Genomic DNA, 19,544 nt, shown 5'->3' with positions numbered 1-19,544 from the left:
ACAGCAGATTCAGGCGTGATGATAGGAAACAGTCATGATGATAGTCCAACTGTCGGGTTGGACTATTTTCTGTCTCATGTCTGTTCAATTGTTTTATATAATAGGATCTGTACACCACTTGCACGTGGCCTTTTAACCTTGTTAGGACACTGAATGATGTCCCGATTTGAACTATTTAAATAAATTTGTTACTTATAAAGTCCCACCCTTGAGGGGGTATTCCATGTTTTTTTCTTTAACCACTTGCCGACCGCCGCACGCAGATGTACGTCAACACAATGGCACGGGCAGGCAAATGGGCGTACCTGTGCGTCCCTTTAAATTTGACGCCCCTTGAGCGTGCTCGCGGGTCCCGGGAACTCGATGTTCCCGGGCAGCCTGTGATTGCGGTCAGCAAAGGCAGAACAGGGGGATGTTTTTGTAAACAAGGCATTCCCCTATTCTGCCTAGTGACACTGTCACTGATGGCTGCACCCCGTGATCGGGAACGGTCATCAGTAAGTAAGAATCACTCCCTAGTACTGACTTAACCCCTGCAGCCCCTCCTAGTGGTTAACCCCTTCACTGCCAGTGTCATTTTTACAGTAATCAGTGCACTGGTCTGCGGACCAGTTTCCGCGGACATGTTCGGTCGTCTGTACGGCCGAGTTCGCTGTTCGTCTGTACGGCCGTGTTCGCTGTTCGCGGGAAATTTGGTCTGATGGTGTGCACAGCCATCAGACCAAATTCCGCCAGCGGACATGTCCAATGAAAACGGTCCGCGGAAATAGAAAATAGAAGACTGAGCAGGGTCAAAGCAAGCCAAGGTCAGGATTGGAGATATCGGATGGTCAAGCAGAGTCGGGTCGGTACAGGTAACGGATGAACAGGTATGCAGATTACTGGTACAGAGCTGCAGATCAAACAGCAATGAATCATTGCAGTTGCTGGCTTTTTAACCACTTAAGACCTGGGCCATTATGTATAAATTTATAGATGCAGCAATTTAGAAGTCAGATGAAAGGTTAAGTGCTGGAAAACACTTTTTGATAAGATAAAAGGTGCATTTTATATACAGCTATATCATAGTTGCCAACATTTGAAAAAAAATTCCAGGGACACTTTGCAGCACAGCTATTAACTAAGGCGAAGGTGCATTTTGCCGCCCCCCCGGCGCGCGCGCGCGCACACACACCATACATTATATCTGTGCTCCATTAAGCTTTAATGGTTATGATGCTTAAAGTGATCGTTTAACGTATATCTTTTACAGAGAAAGATAGCATAGATAGCGTTATTCTGCATTGCGCTGTATAATGTACTATTGCTGGGATTTGTAGTCCTCTATAGCTGGTGGTATTCTCCATTACGCTGTATAATGATTATACTGCGCAATGCAGATTACCACTGACCAGTTATAGAGGAACTACAAATCCCAGCCATAATACATTATACAGCGCAATGGAGAATACCAGCAGCAGCTAGAGAGAAACAACAAATCCCAGCAATACATTATATAAAATGCAATGCAGAATACCAGCAGTTACAGAGGACTACAAATCCCAGCAATAATACATTATATAAAATGCAATGCAGAATACCAGCAGTTACAGAGGACTACAAATCCCAGCATTAATACATTATATAAAATGCAATGCAGAATACCAGCAGTTTCAGAGAACTACAAATCCCAGCAATGATACATTATATAAAATGCAATGCAGAATGTACACTTTCCCTGTGTAGGTTCTCCCTGGCAATAGAAGATGACCGCTACACAGGGATGTTAGCATTGTGTATAATAGAGCGCCCACTAGGAGCAAACATACCCAGCAGGCATTCATGACACACCGTGTGCACACTCAGGGCCGATCCTAGGGTCACAGGCGCCTGGGTGCAGAAATATTTCTGGCGCCCCCACATGGGTGTGGTCATTGTACTAACTCCTACCCATTACAAACGTTTCTATGGCAACAACTCAAACACAGAGATGCTCCCCTAAGGAGTCTTCATTACCCTGGGATCCTCTCTAATGGACACAGATAGGGTTTCTGTTCGAGAGTCTGGTAGAAAGAGCCCCCAGACATAGTACAGGAGAAGGTCAGAGACTGCAGACATGATACCAGAGATGGTCAGAGACTGCAGACATGATACAAGAGATGGTCAGAGACTGCAGACATGATGATACCAGAGATGGTCAGAGACTGCAGACATGATACCAGAGATGGTCAGAAACTGCAGACATGAAACAAGGAGATGGTCAGAGACTGTGGACATGATACAGGAGATGGTCAGAGACTACAAACATGATACAAGAGATGGTAAGAGGCTGCAAACATACTACAAGGAGATGGCCAGAGACTGAAAACATACTACAGGAGATGGTAAGAGACTGCAAACATACTACAGGAGATAGCCAGAGACTGCAAACATAATACAGGAGATGGTCAATGCCTGCAGACATAATACAATCAAGGTTGGTCAGAGACTGCAGACATGATACCAGAGATGGTCAGAGACTGCAGACATGATACCAGAGATGGTCAGAGACTGCAGACATGATACCAGAGATGGTCAGAGACAGCAGACATGATACAGGAGATGGTCATAGACTGCAGACATGATACAGGAGATGGTCAGAGACTGCAGACATGAAACAAGGAGATGGTCAGAGACTGCAGGCATGATGAAAGAGATGGTCAGAGACTGTGGACATGATATAGGAGATGGTCAAAGACTACAGACATGATACAAGAGATGGCCAGAGACTGCAAACATACTACAGGAGATGGCCAGAGGCTGCAAACATACTACAGGAGATGGCCAGAGAGTGCAAACATACTACAGGAGATGGTAAATGCCTGCAGACATAATACAATCGAGGTTGGTCAGAGACTGCAGACATGATACCAGAGATGGTCAGAGACTGCAGACATGATACAAGAGATGGTCAGAGACTGCGGGAATTATACTAATATTAATATTTTAAAGATATCAATGCATCAAATGCAGCCTACCAGTGCCCACCAAATGCAGCCTACCAGTGTCCACTCCAGTAGCCAGCAGGATCCATAGGTCCGTGGCCAGTTCCCAGCAGGACCTACAGCTTGTGGATCCTGCTGGAAGCTGGCTGCGGATCTCTGGATCCTTCTGGGAGCTGGCTGCGGACCTCTGGGTCCTGCTGGGAGCTGGCTGCCGGACCTGTGGGTCCTGCTGGGAGCTGGCTGCCGGACCTGTGGGTCCGCCTGGGAGCTGGCTGCCGGACCTGTGGGTCCTGCTGGGAGCTGGCTGCCGGACCTGTGGGTCCTGCTGGGAGCTGGTCATGGCCTATGAGCCATGGCTAGCTTGAATGAATGAATGAATGAATGAAAAACTTATAAAGCGCGGCGCATGCGAACTGAATCGCTTCTGCAGTCAGATTTAGAGTGGGTAAACACTGCAGACAGATTTAGAGGGGGTAAACACTTGAGCTGGGAGAAGAGATTTTTGGAGGGAAGAGGTTTGTGCTGGGAGGACAGATTTTTGGCAGAATGGGTTTGTGCTGGGAGGATACATTTTTGGCAGAATGGGTTTGTGCTGGGAGGATACATTTTTTTGGGGAGAGATATTTTTCTTCTGAAGCAGTGAACTTTATCTTGTTACTGGCAATGTTGATTTGCAGGCTCTCTGTATTCCACAGTCTCATCATTACATTTCTCCTGAGCTGAAGAAATTCATTTTCTGACATTTAAATTCTCCTGTTAAAAGCAATGCACTGACTGCAAAATGCAACATGCCCAGGCCAGGCCCGCAGCATCAGAAAGAACCAACCTTGGAGTACAACATGACTTTCCCCTCCTTAGCCTGAGGCTGCTGCGCTGCTCTCCTGCTCTGCAGACTCTCTATACCCACCGGGAGCAGGGAGCTTGTGCGCGCAGCCGCAGACTACAACTCCCAGAAGCAATTGCGGTGGGCCGGCGGCCGTGACGTCACGGACGTCAGCTAGCCCAGACCTCCTCCGATGGAGAGAAGCACTCGGAGAGAGGCCACTGGTGAAAAAAATTGAAAGTAGGCGGCCGCATTGAAAAGTAATTGTAGAGCGTAGACTGCTTGCCAGAGCCCAGCGTGACATGGCTCCCTGCCTCAGCGCGCTGACTACAGAAGTCAACACGCTGAGGCGGGGAGGCGTGTCACGCTGGGCTCTGGCAAGCACACTGGGTGGAGCAAGATGGCCGCCGCTCCGGAGCTAGGCCGAAGCCAGGGACTTTCCTAGGCTCCGGAGCGCTCCGCGGTGACGATCCGTTGCACCCCTACAACCGGGACAAGTCCCGGCAGGCTAAATTAGCTGGGAGTAGGTCCTATTTGACGCGACTGTCCCGTTGAAAACGGGACAGTTGGCAAGTATGCTATATAGATCAGACCAAAATTAGGGATGAATGAGAAGGAATGAGGGACAGAAGGACATTGCTCCAAATCAGGGACAGTTGGGAGCTATGGTTAAACCCACAAGTGCTTTTTTTAACCACTAATAATCCTTTATATTGGCTTTTGAAATCTACAAATGCATCAATTTAGAAATTTGATGAAAGGTTTAGCACTGGGAACAGAGGGACTTGGTTCCAAATTAGGGACAGCTAATCGAAATTGGGAGAGTTGGGAGCTATGGTTCTTCTACCAACCGTCTACAACACTTTCACAGATGTTGCCACACACAAGATGGCGGCTAGGAGGAGACAAAGCTTAAAAATCCCGCGATATCTCCGTGTAATCCCGCGAGATCTCGGGCTATAATATGTCGACGTCGCCCTAACCCCTCCCTCTTTCTCATCCCGCTTCCTTTGCTGGTGGAGGTGCAACTGTTCTTCGGTCGTCCCGAATCTGGGTTCATCCGACACTGAAACCTGTCTGAGAGAAGCGGAATCCCCCTAGTCCGGCACAGTCATGCCTCCTAAGTTCGACCCCCTCGAAGTTAAAATCGGTACGTGAGGCGGGACGGGGGGAATGCGAGCCGCCCAGCCGAGGGCCCCCTATCCCGGGCAAGCCGCCGCGGAGTCACATGTGTGAGGGGTAATGTGTGTTCCCAATCCCTGGGGGTGAAGCCAGGTTCTCTTCATACAGCGGAGTGTGTACTAGATGTGTGTGGGGCCTCCTGTGACCGGGGTATGGGGCAGTGGTAGAGTGTGGGGCCTGCCGTGAGCGGGGTGTGGGGCCTCCTGTGACCGGGGTATGGGGCAGTGGTAGAGTGTGGGGCCTGCCGTGAGCGGGGTGTGGGGCCTCCTGTGACCGGGATATGGGGCAGTGGTGGGGTGTGGGGCCTGCCGTGAGCGGGGTGTGGGGACTCCTGTGACCAGGTGTGGGGCAGCCAATCTGCTTCCTCCTTTCAGGTCTCGAAGGCCTGAGCGCAGAGTGACAGCCAGGAAACCAGCATGTTTAAGAGGTCAGCCGTGGTGGTTTGTACAGGCCTTCCCAGAGCTGGCTAATGTGTGAGAATTTCCTGATGTGGAGTTCTATCCCATTATTGGTGTGAGTCAGTGGAAGGAATGGTACCTTATTGATGTGGGTAGGAGGAATAGTGGTCCAATGGGCTGAAAAAATACAGGCATAGGGCTGCATCTGGCCCACAGGTTAGTTTGGAGACCACTGCCCTAGACAAAACAAGCAGTTAAAGTGGAGGTTCACCCGGAAATGACAATTTTTTAATATTAGATTGCGGCTCATTTTGTCTAGGGGAATCAGGTCGTTTTTTTTTTTTAAATCGAAGCCGTATTTAGTTTTAGACATCTTCTCCGCCGCTTCCGGGTATGGGCTGCGGGACTGGGCGTTCCTATTTTGATTAACAGATTTCTGACGGTCGCATCTATCGTGTCACGATTTTCCGAAAGTAGCCGAACGTCGGTGCGCAGGCACCGTATAGAGCCGCACCGACTTGACACGATAGATAAGCCTGTCGGAAGACTGTCAGTCAAATAGGAACGCCCCGTCCCGAAAACCATACCCGGAAGCGGCGGAGAAGATCGCTCTCTAACGGTAAGTACTGCTTCGTTTTTAAAAAACTACCCGATTCCCCATGACAAAATGAGCTTTTTTTTTTTTAGGGGGAACTCCCGCTTTAACCTGAGCAGTAGGCACAGCTCCATGGCATTGAAGAAAAATTAAATTGTCCTGAGTTCAGGGGGAATTGCGTTCCTGTACATCTGCTGAAGAGCCGTGCATTGTCCACCCACTCAAGTGTGAATCTAGCCTATTCTGCGCTGGATAAATGGTCACTCCTAGTGTGCATAGAAAACTATTGCTTTCTGTGTGTCCCATTCACACCACAATGCTAGAGTGACATGTGGACAACTGCACATGTCAGATTGTGCAACTGGAGGTTATGAAGGATAACCTGTTGCTTTAACCTGGATAGGCAAAGCACTGCTTTTATATTTATCTGCTTTGGTTGAGGCATGTCTTCACACGATCCAGAGATCTTGGGCTTTGAGTTTTTGGTGTCTGCAAACAGTGTACAGTCGGGTTCTGTGAGGGCTTCATCATCTGGGTGTCTGCAGGAAACTAAAAGCATACTGTTGTCAGCCTTGCAGACTTTATTTTTATTATTTTAAAGAACTTCCAGGATTGATGGACCTGATGCAACACTTTTTTTTTTTTTCTACAATATTTGCATCATCCCTTAGATTGCCATAGCCACCCGCCACTATACCAGTCTGGTGTGTCTGGGTATAATCCAGTGGTGAGCTTATAAAGACCTCCTCTTAGGAAACAGAACGTGTCTGTGTGTGTGACTGGTTCTGTGCCGAAAGATGGAGTACATTGCTTTATGCATATACAGGGCTTGTTTGCATGCTGAATGTTTTTTTTTTATTAACTTCCCATGTGTCTTTTATTTCTAGTTTTCCTAAGATGTACTGGTGGTGAGGTAGGGGCTACCTCAGCTCTGGCTCCCAAAATCGGACCTCTGGGTTTGGTAGGTTTTATTAGATTTTTGTACTGGTCATATCTTGCAAAATTCTCAAAGCTTAGTGTCTATGGGAGTTTTTTATTTTGCACTGTGGGGGAAGACTGATGTTTTCTGTCAGGTTTTATTTGTATGTGATGACATGCAGCGTATACTCTGAATGCCTAGTCTTGGTATTTGGAATTTTCTAAGGTGGTTGCGCTGTTTATTAATTTTTTTCCTTTTATTTCAGTCTCCCAAAAAAGTTGGTGATGACATTGCCAAGGCAACCGGTGACTGGAAGGGCTTGAGGATCACTGTCAAACTGACCATTCAGAACAGACAGGCCCAGGTAATTCTCTAGACCGACCAACACTCCTTGTTGGGATTGATGTTTTGTTAAACTTCTTCTGACTTTTCCACTAAAATCTACAATTTATGTTGGTTTGCAAGACTGACCAGGTATGCAGTTTGCAGCCTTTCAATACAGGGATTTGTAAGGATAGTATGCCCTGTGATGGGTGAGAATTCTCAAGGACATGAAAGTGACTGTAGGTTTAATAGAAAGCTTTGATATTTTTGCAAAAGTACATGAATGCTATAGGAGCTGGCCTTTAGAGAAAGATATGAACTTTACCCTTTAATGAAGGTACAACATTGAGCAACTCAAATGGTTGATGAGACGCATCTAAGTATGCAGGCATCTGGGGTAAAGCTGTCCACATAGCCTGTCCCCCACACTGCTTGCTCTCACCGCTATCAGTTTGCATTTGTGACTAAGACTACCCTGCATTAGAGTGATCTTAAAGCGCGGCTTGAACTGCTCGTGGAAGGTGTGATGTCAATGGCAGTGCAGGGGATGATCTGTGGACAGCTTTACCCCGGATGCCTGTATACTTGGATGTGCCTTTTAATCAACCATGTGAGTTGCTTAACGTTGTACCTTCATTTACCTGTATTGCTACACTTGGAGGCGCCTTTCTTCTTTTATACTCAGTTGTGACACGACGCCACTTGTATATCAAGGCAACATTTTGCTTGTCTTGCAAAACTCTCAATCCAAGGTTTTGCTGTACTTTATTTTAAATCTGCAGCAGCAAGGAACATTCTGATCTAGGTCAGTAACTTCTATCTTGGGTAGTGATTAAGGAACAAATGGAAAAATATTTGCACACCTGAAGTGCACATCTGCATGCCTGTTCTAAATTGGTGTTCAGTTTTTGAGGTGGCCCTGGAAGCCTCATCTTCAAAATCAGAACTGTAATGTTTAAGTGCCTTTATTTTTAGCACAAATGGGTCAGTCTGTTTACCTTCTGAAGTAAACTTTAATCATATTGCAAGTGGCGGCTAATTCCTTTCAGGCTTGATAACAAAGCCAGGATTTAACTCTTGGGGTGGAAAAAGTTGGTCACACCTGGGCCTTGGGACTGAGGTTGACTAACCCTATCTAGCAGGAAATTAAGTAGTCTTCAGTAGAGTAGTGGTATGGCAAACTTTGTTTTGAAGCTGCGATCTCAGTAATGTGAGGTTGGTTACATTTCACTGCTTTAATGAGCTGTTGGTTCAACTGTGCATTATAAACCAGACAATAAAACGTATACTGTTTAAAAAAGGATTGTGTAAATGGGACTAGTAGGAGACTTGTGTATAGGAGGCATGTTAGAATAACATGCATAGTAAAATAGGTTGCCATTGGTGACACCTCCCTGAGAACTTTAGTATGCCTGGCTTTAGCTGGCTCCAGTAGTTAATCGCTGGCCCAGGACAAGTGCAGTCAGTACTCCTGGTGTGTGCACACATACATGCACACACAGTTTGAGTTCAGTAACCACAGCCTGTATTTACCAATACTGGCTTTTACTTTTTTAAACCCTGTAGAAGCCACCCGCCACTATGCTGGTCTGCCTGTGACCTAGTGTATTCCAGTGGTGAGCTGAGAGCAAACCCCATCTTAGGAAACAGGGTCTTTCCTTATGTGACTGATTCTGTGCCGATAGACTGGGGACAAACCTTTACTGTAAACAAGATTTGTGAACCAAGGCACTGACTAAGGATACTGAAATATATATATATTTTTTTTTTTGACAGATTGAGGTTGTACCATCTGCCTCTGCTCTGATCATCAAGGCCCTGAAGGAGCCTCCACGTGACAGGAAGAAGGTGAAGAACAGTAAGTGTCAACTGATCCTAAATATGCTCATCAATCATTGTGTGCAGATTGGGACTAAATAGTCCCACAATCCAAACCCATGAAGAGGTTTGGTGCCAATGGTGAACGCTTACAAAACTGCTTCACTCATGTGTTTCAGTCCCTTACTAGATAATTTTCATTGCTAAGCATGCCTGGCTGTCACAGCCATAAAAATCTTCCTATTGCCTTGGTCAGCAGCACTCCATGTTGGCAATGCATTCTGGAGACCAAAAGGCAAATCTCAATGTAGTTTTCCCAAAAAAAAACAAAACTCAACAGTATTATCCACTCGCATAGATTAGAGATCTAATTCAGTGTGCAAATGGCGCCACCACTATTTAGAAGACATGTGTTTGGCGAAGCTTGGCCTGTGATGTCGTATAGCTGTGTGACAGCCAGGCACATTTGATCTTGTTGGTTGGCGATGATAAAAAAAATATCTGGCAACTTCCATTTCCAGAAACGGATTTGTCTCTTCCATGGCACATTGTTGTAAAACTGGTTATTTGCCCAATCCAGTAAGTCTGTAATATGCCCATTCAGTCCACCTTATCACTGTTTTCTTTTTGTTAGCCACCCGCCACTATGCCATTCTGATGTGATTGGTAATAATCCAGTGGTGTGCTTAGATCAGCATCCATCTTAGGAAACAGGCTCACTCTACCAGTGAGTGACTCTGTGCCGAAAGTTTGGAGACAGTTGCATGTACAGTAAAGCTTGCTGCTTATTACTAAATGTGTGTATTAATGACGAGTCTATTTATTTGAACAGTTAAACACAGCGGAAGCATCACGTTTGATGAAATTGTCAGCATTGCACGTCAGATGAGGCATCGTTCCCTGGCCAGAGAACTATCTGGTGAGTATGAATGCCAAAACTGTCATAGGTGCTTTGACTACCCACAGCCAAATTTGTTCCTGAGCAGCTCTGCAAACTGACTAATAATGCAGAAGATAATTTTTCTACCTCCTTGTTTCAGGTACCATTAAGGAGATCCTGGGCACAGCACAGTCTGTGGGCTGCAACATTGATGGCAGACCCGCACACGATGTAATTGATGATATCAACAGCGGTGACGTTGAATGCCCAACAGTAAGTTTTGCTTTATTTAGAATTTTGTACTTTTTTTTTTATTTATTTTTTGTATTTTTTTAAATCTTCTTTTTTCTTTCTTTACAGAACTAAATCTCCTCGGAAGAGCTTTAATATTTAATAAAAAACAAATTTCTCTGAAAGGTGGTCTTGTGTATTCTTGCAGTCATAAGGGTTTGTGGGGTGACTGTCTTATAAATGAAGTTGTATGAATTGGATTCTGTGATGGGTGTCTTGGTTAGATTGTAATGCCAACAAATTCTGCAGCATATAGAGCAGTACTTTAGATTCTGCCACCAAAAGATTGTAAGGTCCCTACCGCTGACAGCTGCTTTCTGTATTGGCCATAATGTATCAGTTCCGTTCTACTAATGTGGTTTTGGATCATGGGAGGAAGCCCATATACAGGGAATAAGAGCATGCTGTTGGCCTCCAATGAGAAGGGTATACATGAAAGGTATCCCTTGAGGGCATTAGAAACTTTCCTGCCTGCATAAAATGTGCACGTGTAATTTTGAGCTCTGCACAGTGACTTGTAGTGTAAAGCTTTCTGTTTTTTTAAACCTGAGGTATGTCCTAACACTGGACAGATTGATGCATGACCTGCAGTCTAAGATCTGACACTTCCTACAAAGACTATCCTACAATCCCTGGGTCTCTGCTTGGTGTTTTAAGATGAGAACTAATTTGGGTCACACAGGCCAAGCACTTAAGAGATCAGCATACAGTCCGTCTTCACTTATAATACATTTTTGAGTCTTTGCATAAGAGTTGTAGGAAATTGTTTAGTTCGACACAGTAATGTAATAGGTCAGGTAACAAAAAAAAGGTTGTCAATGTAGTGATATAGCCACATGCTAAAAAGATGGCACATGTCCCTGATGCAGTATTGGTATTCATTGAATATCTTGGTTCAGAAATGTTAACCTAATCTGTCTCATCCAAAGTAATGGAGGGGCTATTTTATTCTAGCTTTGTTTTTCATCACATTTGCAATTTAACAGGAAGTGTAAGGCATCCTGTTTGTTTTGTGTATATTGATGGGCTAGGTGGATTAATGCATGGAAATCAGGATACTGATCCACCATGACACTTCAAATGTCAGCCACAGAAATTTACCATTACAAGGTGAACACAAGTAATGTAATTGCACTAATGCAGTTGGCAGGCATGCTCTACAGCATGGGGTCTTGAATTAATTTCCCACCAGACACCTTTCTGTTGGCTTTACTCTCCTTACACAATCCAAAAACGAAACTGCCTAAATGATCAGTGTCTTTAACCACTTGCTGCCAGTATATAACGTACCTGTACTGTGGCACTGCTGCACCAGATCACATACCTAGTATGTGATCCAACACTTATGGGGCTGAGGCATGCATGCTCTCTGCCTATGTAAACAAAGCATTTTTGTCCATAGGGATGGCATGGATCTTGTGTTCCTACAAATGCCCCCCCCCCCCAGTAAAAGCACCTCCCACAGTACACAAATGCTGGGTAGGGACACGGTTAACTTTGCTTGCCCCTGATGTTTAACCCCCTCTTCTCTTATGAGAGGCCTGGTCCCAAGCTAGCTCTGGTCTCGTTTTTATAGACTAGCTCTTGTCGGCAGATCTCCTACATCTCGGTGCCCAAGAAGATCCAGCATGGTGGTCGGGCCTTCTCCCACCAGGGTGGCATACCCTGTCGAGCTTCAGGAGGCCCCTACTATCCCGGTCTTCCACGGGTTACTGAAGACTTGGCTTTTTATGCAAGCCTTTCCTGCTTAGCCTCTCTTCTACCCTTTCTGCTGCTTTTGGTTCCTGGGTTATTTTTCCCAGGAACTCTTCTATGCGTCTGTCGGGACCCTTCTGGGTAAGACCGCGCTATATTAACCCCATCCAGTAACATTTTTTTCTTTAGAGCATGCGATGGGCTTTCCGGTGATGACAACCGATGCGGCTAAAAGCTGCCCAGGGGGGACATCCCTTCGCTGCTCTTACCGTGCCCACCTGGAGTCCCGATTAACGATGCAACACCTCAGGCGCCTAGAGGGACTGAATCGAAGCCACAAACTGCTTTGATTCAGTTTCCAATTTAAGCACGGAAGTGACGTCACTTCCAGGTTACTCGGCTGCCAATGGCGCCGGATTTTAAACAAAGTACAGTATTGAGAATCGCTGTTTTTGGCAATCTGAATACTTTGTAAGTGCAAAGGAGGGATTAAAACTGAAACCTTTTTATTGGTACAGCATTGCATGCCCATGCAATTGTCGGTTAAAACTAACGCAGTGTTATATCATAAAAATGGCCTAGTCGTGGGGGGGTAAAGCTTCTAAAGGTTTTAAGTGATGTTTTTGTGTGGGTTTTTTCTTCCCCCCCCCCCCCCCCCCCCCCTTCCTTTCTTTCCCTCTGGGACCTAGATGGCCACAAAATTACAGGCTTATACCCTTCCTTACTCTACGCCCGGTGTGGCCTGCGACCTCCTGCTCTAGAATGGCGCGTTGGCAATTCCAGATTGTGGGTTGCTGACCTGCCATCCCAGAGCATCCGTGTTGTGAGTGAAGCTGGCAGAGGAAGCAAACGCTTCCTCTATAGCACCGGCCCTTGTAACAGGCAGAGGGATACTCTGCCTGTGAGAGCAACATTTGGCAATACCTGAATGTAAGGCTGTTAAAGTTAATTACTAAAATCAGTGTGTGTGTATATGGGCATATCTGTTCTGTAGTGGTTACTGGGCTGCTTTCAAACTGATCTCCAGGTACAGTGCACCTGCGGGTTGCTTGCACTGAGCCACAGACTTGTTATCGGCAGGTTTGGTGCCCTACACCTGCAGGATATAATAGTCTATGGCAAAGTGCAGCAAACTGCAGTGCATCAGTGTGAAAGCGGCCCCAATACCCTTTCACACGATCGGTCTGACCCAATCAAACACATTTACCTCTACAGAGCAGCAGACGTAAATGATCTTGTGTCCGTTTACACCCGCCTACATCCAATCTGCCCAAAAAAGGGGATCCACCCCCTTTCTATCTGGGTGAATCGGAGGACCCATATAGTAGAGTGGGCAGTGTCCGCTCTGCATATGGACCTGACATTGCTCTGCTCAGTGTGGCCTGCAATCGGTTACCAAGTCACTTAAGTGGTCCTCGCTCTTCAAAAGGTTAGGCACCCCCTACTCTACACAATGAAAAAACGCAAGTTTTGCCTTTAAATACACAGGGTGGATTTTCTTGAAATCAAGTCTTTTAAGGAGATGTGTTTTACTTTCTCTTTATTCCTCTGCAAAGTAGAAGCATAATGGGCTAGAATTCATGGCATACTAGCCCATTATGTTGCACTTGCTGGCAAACGAAGCCCTGCTGGTGGAAGCATCGCCTCTCTTCCTTCTGGTGGCTGTGGACCCTGGCCCGAGTCGAGTGACATCACTCCCATGCGTGCAAGAGCCAACGGTCAGGGCATAGGCCCTATAGAAACGGCATGATTGTGCCCTTTTTAAAGTGTGCATGTGCAAAAATGGCGCATATAGTAAAAATCTCCTAAACTGTCAGCTATTTCCAGTGTGCTTACAACCACTTGAAATCACTAGTAAAAGCTTGATTTAAATCATTTTTAAAGAGCATCTGTCCCGTAGTGGCTCCTCTGACTCAGACCGTCCCATTCGCTTTAAAGGGACAGCTGGTGATGTGGCAGTGACACAAAGGTGTGGGATGTGGTGGCAGCAGGTGAGTGGATGCCCGCTAACGGGCGCTGCCATGATGGATCGGAAATTACAGGTGCTCTTTAAATGTAAGGACTCATTCTTGCTGGTAGTTGGATATCTTTAATATTATGCAGTGAGGTTGGTAAAATGGCGATATGGAAACTGGATCAATCATACAGTTTGTAGCGTACATAGATTTGCAAAACAATGGGATAAAGGAATATTCCTAATCGTGGTTACTGTGATAGCAGAGATCATTTGGCTAGATTTTTACTCTAAGCATTTCTCTTCCGTTCATGGACGGACAAAGCATCCTTTGACAGTAGGGTTATATCCGCTTCCTTTAGAGTTTAAAGTGCCAACAACAAATTCCTCAGTGCAGCTCCTCCCAGGGGGCGTGCCCCCCCAGGTATAATCCACACCCTGCTCTAGCAGCCTAATTTTTTTTTTTTTTCTTCCCCCCCCTCTGCCTAACGACAGGAGAGGACAGGCACTCTGGAGTCCTGTACTTGTTCTTGGGCACACATATGACCTGTCTTTTATGGCTTTGTCAGTGTGTCTGGCCGACAGCCATGCCGTTTAGCGGACGTTGGTTCTGTCTGGGATACCTCCAGCTGGTGGTCGCAGGACGGGTAAGTAGTGGCCCCTTGCTCAGGTAAGTGGTCTGGCTGGAATTTTCCCCTGGGAGGTCGACTGAGGGCTTGCCCTGCTTTCCTCTCACCCCTTATTTCCTTTCCCATTTGGGTAGCCGGCTGTGAGGGGTGGTTTTCTGGGGTCTCTGGTACACCTGGACCTGTGTGCGTAGTGGGGGCTGAGTGTGTTCACTGCAGGGGCCTGTGTGTGTTCACTACAGGGCCTTTTTGTGGCTGTGGTGTGAATTTTGTGCTGTGCCACTGTCTTTTTAAATGCGCAACGGCCGCCATTTTGCCGGTGTCACGCTTTATTTAGCTCGGCGGCCATTTTCTTGTGGTCATGTGCTGGTTTTTACACATTCGGCGGCCATCTTGGGATTTAGTTTGGCCTCGTGTGGCCGCTTTAGCGCTGCAGAAAAGACCGCGAATCTGCCTGAGGGACAGACGCAGCGCAGCCGGCTTCTCAGCACACCTTGGGCTCCTCTCAGACCGCGCTGCACCAGGTGAGGTGGTGAGTTTTCCTGGGGGCCCCCATACTCTAACGGCCGGGAGGTGACCGTGGGTATTTCTGCTTTGCAGTTAGGTGACACAGCGGGGGGAATTATGGAGCCTGGACAAATACTTCTTCCCCTGTAAGCCTGAGTTAACCCTTGCTGCCCCTCCCCCTGCCACATCTGCTATGGCAACGTCGGTGGTGTTTTTCTCGCCAGGTTTGAAGCGACTGGTGGCCAGATGGGGGGGGGGGGTATATTAGCGCCCCCTCCCTTGCCTGCTTCTGGGGATATCTGACACTATTGTCAGATGATGCGGGCTTAACCCACGCGCACAGTGAGAGCGACTCTGATTCAGGGTCGGTTACTGATGGGAATTGTTGGAGCTATTTTTTCTGCGGGCGTGATACTCAGTACTTGAGGATGTGTCGGTGGTATCTGCTGTGCCAGTCCCTTTTGGGTCCCGCAAACCGCCACGCACTGACAATGCGTTTCCTTTTTGGGACAGTTTGTTCTACAAGGAATGGGATACGCCTCAGACAGTTTGTGCATTGCGACTCGTTATCCCTTTTGTGGAGGACCTTTTTAATAAAGTGGGTCTTTCCTCCGTCTGTGGACCCTCCCGTGTCTAGGTTGAGCCTGTGGATGGGGCTCCTGCCTTTGAGGACCCCGCGGATGGGAGAATGGTGGCTGTGGCCCGCTCCATCTTTGCGGTAGGGGGTTCGGCTGTGAGACCGGTTTTGCCCGGGGCTCTGGTGTCACGGACTCTGACTGTACGGGCAACACTTTTTTGCTGGAGGAGCAGGATGCTTCCGAGACCTGCAAGGACATAGCTGAACAATTAATTCTGGGTCTGAAATTTGTCTGAGTCGGTCCTGGTTAAGCTCTTGCTTTCCAGGGCTTCCGCCTATGCGGTGGTACTGCGCCGCCTTGTGTGGCTGATATGCTGGTCTGCGGACCAGTCTTCAAAATGGGCTTTGGTGGTTTTACCCTTTGAGGGTGAACTGTCTTTTTGGGCATCCCTGAATGGCATCATTAAGGATGCCATGGGTGGCAAGAGCACACTGTTCCCACAGTCTGGGAAGGGCTAGGGGCCTCGCCATGAGCAAGGGCCCTCCTTTACTACCCCCAAGCGTTTCCCCCCTGCCCTGTGCAGTGGGGGAAGGTTTGCAAGGTGCTAAGACCCCCGCTGCGGGGCAGTAGCGCACCTGGTACCGCAAGCCCAACAAGTCATACCTGCTCCGCCTGAAGGTCTGCCCCGCGTCTCGGGGTAGGGGGGACCGGCTCGGCGGAGGTCTCTCCTCTCTGACCGTTGGGTTTGTGAAGTTTCCTCGGGGTACAAGATAGTTTTTCTCTCTTGGCTACAAACAATTTTTTTTTCCCCTCCAACCGGCTCTGTTAGGGGCTGCCCAGGATTTTCTGGTCGGGGGAGTGATTGTGCCCGTTCCCTCGGTTTTACTCCAATCTGTTTGTAGTCCCCCAAGAAGGAGGGGGTCCGTCCAATCCTGGACCTCGAGCCCCTCGTTTTGTCAATTTCAGGATGCTGTCGATTCGCTCGGTAATAGCGGCACTCCGTCAGGGGACCTTCTGGCGTCCTTGGATGTCATGAACGCGTAATTGCATGTTCCCATATGCTCAAAGCACCAGAGATTTCTGCGCTTTGCGATCGGGGAGGACCATTTTCAATTTGTGGCCCTCTCGTTCGGCTTGGTGTCGGCACCGTGGATTTTCTCCAAGGTGCTCGCCCCGATACTGGCCCTGCTGTGACAGCGGGGGTTTGGTATCGTGGGATATCTGGACGACGTTCTCCTACGAGCTTCTTCCGACTCAAGATTAGTAGAGGACGTGTCTATCACGTGTCAGACTCCAAGAGTTCGGCTGGTTTCTGTATTGTCCAGAAGTCAGTGTTGGTTCCGTCTCGGACGGGAATACCTGGATTCTGCCGAGGTAAAGTTTTTCTCCGAACGGAGAAACTTCAGACTCTGCAGTGCAGCAGTTGTCGATCCAGAAGTGGTCATTGCTGCGATTCTGCATGAGGGTTCTGGGTCTGGTGATGACCTCTTTCGAGGCGGTTCTGTTTGCCCAATTCCACACCAGGGTGCTACAGAGGGAACTGCTGTCACAAGCTCCCATCATCTCTGGATTACCAGATTCAATTGAGTCAACTGGTCAAGTCTCCCTTGGTGTGGTGGATGGTGTCTCCGGTGCTTTGGAATGGGAAGTTGTTTTCTGCCGTGCCACTGGACAGTGGTCATGATGGATGCCAGCCTCTCCGGTTGGGGGGGCGTTTGGGGCACCCAATCAGCCCAGGGGCGCTGGACTCGGGGTGAGTCCCGCCTACCGATCAATATTCTGGAGCTCCGAGCAATCAAGCTGTGCCTTGCCAGGTGGTCCCTGGATCTGCAGGGCCGACCGATCAGGGTCCAGTCCGACAACGCCACGACCGTGGCGTACGTCAATCATCAGGAAGGCACGCGGAGTTCAGCTGCAGCGACGGAGGTCGCGCACATCCTTCGGTGGGCCGAAAGGTATCGGCTGTGTACATTCTGGGAGTACAGAATTTGGCAAGCCGACTTCCTCAGTCGCACTAGACCTAGGAGAGGGGTCTCTCCACCCGCAGGTGTTTCAGGGTCTGTGCAAAAAGTGGGGCACTCCGGACCTGGACCTTCTACGTCTCAATCGGTAGGTGCCACAGTTCGTGGCCAGGTCGAAGGACCTGTGGGCGGATTTGTCATTCGCGTTGGTGCCTTGGGTCACTATCGCCTAATTTACGCCTTCCCTCCTTTGAAGCTTCTTCCTCGCCTGCTGCGTACTGGCATATTTTGGACACTGTGCGGCATCCCTGGTCACCATAGGTGGCATACCTGGTCATCCATCTTTGGTGGCCATCACTGGTTGTCCAGTGTGGGCATCCATGGGGGAGGCTGCACTGAAAATCAGCGCAAACCCCCTCCTATTAGGAGAGCTGCCGATCAGCTCGCATCTGTCAGATACAAGGCTTTTCCTGTTTACACTGATACGTGATTGGACACGGCTGATCATGTGGTAAAGAGCCTCCATCAGAGGCTCTTTACCGAGATCGGTGAAGCAGTGTGTCAGATTGATACGCCGCACCACCGATCGTCAGCAGTTATCCTGAAAGATGTCATATATCGCCCAGTCAGGATAACTGAACCACTGTCCGGCTGTCATTTTGCTATAGGCCTGGCGGGAAGTGGTTAAAAGAGAAGTATGGTTGTTTTTTTTTTTTTAATTAATACTAACCTCTGTCTGATACTGCATCTGTCCCCCGCTGTCTCCTGGCTCGGTTCTCACAGCTCCCCAAGAGGAAACAGTGAGAATACATACACTGTTTGCACAAGTCAATGATCTAATGCTGGTTTTAATTTTGCATCTTGTAAGCATATTTTGATTTTGGGGGGAAATTGGTATTAATAAAGAAACAGTATTGCACTATGCAGAGTGTTGCTTTGTTTTCCATGGTGTACTACTGCGCTATCTTATGAGGAGCCTTCATTGTGCATGAACAGGTGCCAATCAAGAATTCTTTGGAGACACCAGGCTTGGTTTTCTCATACCTGTGGTGAGTGTATTACCATAGGGGAGATAAGTGCACATGATGTAACGGTGTCGGTATACAGGGATGACATCGGGCTCACTTTTGCTCTTCATTGGATACGGATCACCCCACATATGTTATGGACTACATGTTTTTTATGCAGTGATGATTGTGTATTACCACATGTTTTATTCAATGTCATTCAACTTTTTGCACTAAGTATGTTTGGTTACTTTTAAACGCTGTTAATGCTTGGATGACTATCAAATCTTTCCTGCATTAATTTTTTACAGTTCTGGGGTTGCTGAGGGCTTGGGGTATTCCCAGGGGCGGACTGACCATTCGGGCACTGCCCAAAGGGCCCCATGCCACTAGGGGGCCCCATCAGGGTTGCCAGCCTCAGTAAAACCAGGGACAGTATGTAAAAATCATTTTTTTACATCTGTCCCTGAAATGTCCCTTACTGACATCCTTTTGGTCTAAAAATCCCAAGGTTATAGCTGGATGGATTCACCATCCTTTATAATATGTAAGTGAACAATTGTATATGTGTGTGTATATGTGTGTGTGTGTGTGTGTGTGTGTGTGTGTGTGTGTTATACATGTATGTAATTAACTCTATGTATTCTTACGCTCCAGATGAACTAATTGTCCTTCTCTACACACCCCTGAAGGAGGTTATCCCGAAACGCGTCGGGTGTAAAGAAGGTTCTTCTTGTATTTACCTATATGGTGACAATCTTTGGAACTCTGTATATGGTGACAATCTTTGGAACTCTGTATTTTAATTTAATATTTAAACATTTTTTGATGAATATGTACAATTGTGAATAAAACCTTTTTTTACGCTCAATATCCTGTATATTTTGAAATATTATTAGTGCCCTAAAAGTCCACCCAGGGGAACCCCCCTTTTTCTTTTCTCATATTTACTGGATGTGGCACAAGCATACACTTGCCATTCACCCTCCTTTCTTCCAAGGTTATAGCTGCCCTGCTTCTCCA

General features: G+C 47.4%; 1 protein-coding gene and 3 non-coding genes across 5 annotated transcripts; all 4 read left to right on the top strand.

The window, feature by feature from the left end:
- The first annotated feature begins 4,767 nt into the window (after positions 1-4,767).
- RPL12 (ribosomal protein L12) lies at positions 4,768-10,318 on the top strand. Of its 2 annotated transcripts, none has more exons than XM_040324303.1 (7): positions 4,768-4,936; positions 6,849-6,922; positions 7,146-7,244; positions 8,981-9,062; positions 9,855-9,941; positions 10,063-10,175; positions 10,263-10,318. In XM_040324303.1, exons 1-7 carry the CDS (start codon positions 4,900-4,902, stop codon positions 10,266-10,268), a joined length of 498 nt encoding a protein of 165 aa, XP_040180237.1. In that variant the 5' UTR covers positions 4,768-4,899; the 3' UTR covers positions 10,269-10,318. The 2 variants fall into 2 exon arrangements, with proteins under 2 accessions (XP_040180237.1, XP_040180238.1); XM_040324304.1 differs by lacking the exon at positions 4,768-4,936 and adding an exon at positions 5,000-5,018.
- Positions 6,646-6,771, top strand: LOC120914816. Its single transcript, XR_005743822.1, has one exon. It is a non-coding gene; the product is annotated as a small nucleolar RNA SNORA65 (small nucleolar RNA).
- On the top strand, positions 8,777-8,902 carry LOC120914817. Its single transcript, XR_005743823.1, has one exon. It is a non-coding gene; the product is annotated as a small nucleolar RNA SNORA65 (small nucleolar RNA).
- Positions 9,660-9,784, top strand: LOC120914818. The gene has a single exon (XR_005743824.1). It is a non-coding gene; the product is annotated as a small nucleolar RNA SNORA65 (small nucleolar RNA).
- Positions 10,319-19,544: the final 9,226 nt, after the last annotated feature.

The sequence above is a fragment of the Rana temporaria genome, chromosome 9 (assembly GCF_905171775.1).
Source record: "Rana temporaria chromosome 9, aRanTem1.1, whole genome shotgun sequence".
NCBI lineage: Eukaryota > Metazoa > Chordata > Amphibia > Anura > Ranidae > Rana > Rana temporaria.
This window is presented reverse-complemented; position numbering and strand designations above follow the sequence as displayed.

What these genes read in the sequence shown, in the direction of transcription:
- RPL12 (XM_040324303.1), top strand. Translation starts at nt 4,900, where the DNA reads ATGCCTCCTAAGTTCGACCCCCTCGAAGTTAAAATCG. An exon ending in CCCCCTCGAAGTTAAAATCG is followed by an intron (nt 4,937 to 6,848) that starts GTACGTGAGGCG and finishes TTTTATTTCTAG; the next exon opens with TTTTCCTAAGATGTACTGGT. An exon ending in CCTGGCCAGAGAACTATCTG is followed by an intron (nt 9,942 to 10,062) that starts GTGAGTATGAAT and finishes TCCTTGTTTCAG; the next exon opens with GTACCATTAAGGAGATCCTG.